Raw genomic sequence first — 3,918 nt, 5'->3', positions numbered from 1 at the left:
TAAATCTCGGGGATCCCACTCCCGACGTGGGGAGGAGACCGCCAGGCCCAGGAGACCGGCACCCAAGAGACCAGACCACCAGGCCGAGACCACCAAGAACCGTCATGTCTGAGGGCGGTTGGGGGGGGGGACTCCAATGATGCTAACAGCAGGAGAAACTCATGGTATTTCAAAATAAAAGTCTGCACAGGATTGTTGGCACGGCTAATCAGAAACGACTTAATATTACAATTGTGTTTCATCAGTTTCCATCAAACTCATTTGATCCGAGGGTTTTGGTTTCATACAGATTTAAACTTTGGTTCTAGATGGAAAGAGAACGAGATGCTGAGTTACAGTATAAACGCCTCAACCATCGTTCTGACTTTAAGCTTTGTAAAGAAGCCCCGCCCTGTCCATCCTTCTAATATAAAGCTGCTTACAGAAGCCCCGCCCCCTTCCATCATTCTGATATAAAGCTGCATACAGAAGCTCCGCCCCCTTCCATCATTCTGATATAAAGCTGCTTACAGAAGCCCCGCCCCCTTCCATCATTCTAATATAAAGCTGCATACAGAAGCTCCGCCCCCTTCCAGCCTCTGTATTCCTGAGTCATTGTAATGCCCATGAGCACGTTTAGGTTTCAAACTGCAGACCAACACAATCTCTGAAACCTCCAGACTAAAAACACGTCTGAAGAGGGCGGAGCAACAGCTGAACAGAACCAGAGGGTTCTGGGACAACCGGACTTTGGGCAGAAGAACCACTGAGTCTGACCTTCAGGTGAGTGATAGTTTATATTTTAATGGTTCTATATTTATGGAGTTATTGTATTTTTATTTTTCATACCTCAGAAGTTTTTCAGATGTTTTGTGTTTGTACCTGAATGTTCAATCCTATTTCTACAAACTGACCGATTGTTTGAGAGGTCCACGCATCCGTTCGGCGCGGCGGCAGCGTCCGTCCGGCGCAGCAGCATCCGTCCGGCGCCGGCTCTCAATGACGTTCTGCGCTGCCATCACATCAGAACAGCTGCAGTAACACCTCAGGCCCCCAGTCCATGGCAGTCTGAGCCACCGCCAACACGGCGGCCCCCAGGGTCGCGGAGAGCCCCCACACCGCCACCTTCACCAACCGGTTCCCCTCCCGCCACAGCTGGCCGCCGTCCTTGGCCGGAGCTCGCCATTCTGTGAGGCAGAGTGACAGGAGTGAGACGGCGAGGAGAACGTCCTCAAGATTCTGCCTAACCGACCGGATCCGGTTTTTCTGAGCGACCGGAACAGAAGTAAACGGTTGGAATCAATGCGGAAAAACACCGGAGGTTCGGTTTGGAGTGACAGGATTGTTGCTCCTCAAAGATCAGAATCTTTTAGGATTTATTGAAAAAAAACGGAACAAAAGAGGAACTTTGATGAAGAATTCTTCATCCACCAACAACTGAAGTTTTTATTCTAAAATATAAGAATCATTTTAAATGTTTTCATGAACTGATGGACCAACAATAGAATGAAGTAAATCCTGCTCTTCAGATCTCCACTCTTTGGTGTTTCAAGTTCCTTAAAAACTCAAAATGAACAGAAAACAGAAATATGAAAGATTTTTTTTCTGTTTCTTCTTGTTATCAGGAAAAAAACTAAACAGCTTTTTAATTTAACCACAATGACCACCAGGACCCGGATGGACCCGGAAGACCCGGATGGACCCGGATGGACCCGGAAGACCCGTATGGACCTGGAAGACCCGGATGGACCCGGAAGACCCGGAAGACCCGTATGGACCCGGAAGACCCGGAAGGACCCGGAAGACCCGGATGGACCCAGATGGAGCCGTCAATATCCGAATGAATCACAGGAACATTATTGGAATGACAAACAGGATTTTACTGATATACTGAGGAGTTGATTGTTGTTCATACGTCATTTGATTAATTATAGTTTATTTCTGTTTCAGGAAACAGAAAAATGAAGATGTTTATAACGTGAAATTTTCTTTATTCATGTCAAGAAGAAACTTTTTTTACAAACAGTCAGAGTTCATTAAAATGATACAAAAAGATTTGATTTGTTTAACGTTTTTACATTCTACCTTAATAAAGGAAAACTGTTATTTTTTTTAATAGTTTCTGTCCTTAAAAGGAAAAAATGTCAAACACCAAAATCCAGACGGAGGGAAAACCTTCAGGAACGTCCGGATCCTTCAGGAAGAAGTTTTCCCAAAATATTAATGGTCGTCGTTTCACTTTAAAAACCTGATTGGATTCAAACTCAATCTGGGATTAAATCCTCAATCCTCCGTGTATCTGCTGTACTTCTTGTCATTATCTATCGTTAAAGTTTATGACTCACAGCAGCATAAACTCATCACTGAGGATCAAATCTTCTTTCAAGGTTTAAATGAGGAGATTTTCCAGACCGTCCTGCTTCCCGTCCTTCCTGACATCAGGATGACGGGAATCCTTCATCAGTTTTCCTCTTTTTCCTTCAGGAAAACTCAAACATCCGACTGCATGTATATCACTGTCAATCTGTCAGATCTGCAGATCTGGTGGGGATAATTCATCTCTCTAATCTGCTGGGCTCATTTAAATCAGATCCTGATTGGTCTGATGAGGGCGCTTCAGCCTGTCTTTACTGCGTTCTCATTGGTCCAGAGAGACGGCGTTTACTCGAGTCTCGTTCTGAAGAATGATGGTCGGCATAGCGAGCTTCTGTACCTGGTCTGGAGGAGGTGGAGCTCCGAGTCCGGGTCAGGCGCTGCAGAACCGAGTCGGGCCTCTGATGGAGGGTGGAGAGCTGGAAGGCCTGAAAGCTGCTGATGGTCAGACTGCAGAGAGACAGGAAGTGAGTCTGCTGAGGAAGCAGGTGATGAGGACAGGTGAGGACGGGGAGTTCCGTCCAGGACTTCAGTCCAGGTCACTTCCTGTCATGAACAACTGCACAGACGATGGTTGTGGGTCTGCAGCCAGACATCCTCTCAGCTTCAGTCAGAACATAGACAGTCTAAAAATACTGGACTTCTGGAGCCATGAGGTGCCCCATTGAAATGCATTACTTCCTCTCCTCGTGAAAGTAGGCCGCCGCTTTCACCGTCACTTCCTGAAACGGATACCGCCATTTGGACCCATCTCCAGCGATTGGTCTGAGTCATAGCTGAGTCATGAATCTACTTCTGTCGCCAATCAGGAGTGAGTTTATTGTGAGTCTCCGCCTCTTTCCTCGACCACGAGACCGCGGATGTAAACAGCTTCTACTTTAATAACGGTGGAGAATCGTACAAGTCATTGTTGAAGCCTTTGAGGGAGAACCATTCCAATATTTGATTCTGATTATCCAGGTGAAAGACTCACCTGTTCTCAGTTTGATTAAAGTTAAAGTTAAAGTCACACTATTTGTCACGCACCTAAGTGTGTGAAATTTGTTCTCCGCATTTGACCCATCCCCTGAGGGAGTGGTGAGCTGCAGACACAGCTGCACTCAGGAACCATTTGGTGGTTTAACCCCCCAGTCCAACTCCTTAATGCTGAGTGTCAAGCAGGGAGGCACTGGGTCCCATTTTTAAAGTCTTTGGTCTGACTCGGCCGGGATTTGAACCCACGACCTTCCAATCTCAGGGCGGACACTCTACCACAAGGCCACTGAGCTGGTTTAATATGTATTCAAAAGTTTACGTCTGACCGTTTATCTATGCTTGTTTTAAATTAAAATCTTTTTACTTTCTTTAAATTTTATTTTAATGATCACATTTTTACTATTTCTCTTGATTGTTTCTTTTAATGTTTTATGTAAAGCACTTTGAATCGTCTCTACATGAAATGTGCTACAAATAAACTTGCCTTGCCTTCTGTCAGCGGTCCTTTGGGATTTACTTACATTTATTCCTTTTTGTCGAGATAAAAGGAGCATTTGGGTGACGCCGCTGCAGAACCCCCCCCCCCCCCCG

The 3,918-nt window shown here is 45.7% G+C and overlaps 1 protein-coding gene across 1 annotated transcript in view; it reads right to left on the bottom strand.

Moving 5' to 3' along the window:
* Positions 1-767: 767 nt before the first annotated feature.
* The window catches only part of zgc:63863 (uncharacterized protein LOC393372 homolog), a 9,066-nt gene continuing 5,915 nt past the window's right edge, over positions 768-3,918 (bottom strand). Inside the window, exons 9-10 of the mRNA XM_024261643.2 lie at positions 2,693-2,802; positions 768-1,166 (exon numbers count right to left, since the gene is read on the bottom strand). Coding sequence (XP_024117411.1) covers positions 1,003-1,166; positions 2,693-2,802 — 274 coding nt within the window. The 3' untranslated portion in view covers positions 768-1,002. The remainder of the gene's footprint in view (positions 1,167-2,692; positions 2,803-3,918) is intronic.

This window comes from Oryzias melastigma, linkage group LG11 (assembly GCF_002922805.2).
Source record: "Oryzias melastigma strain HK-1 linkage group LG11, ASM292280v2, whole genome shotgun sequence".
In the NCBI taxonomy this organism is placed as follows: Eukaryota; Metazoa; Chordata; class Actinopteri; order Beloniformes; family Adrianichthyidae; genus Oryzias; species Oryzias melastigma.
This window is presented reverse-complemented; position numbering and strand designations above follow the sequence as displayed.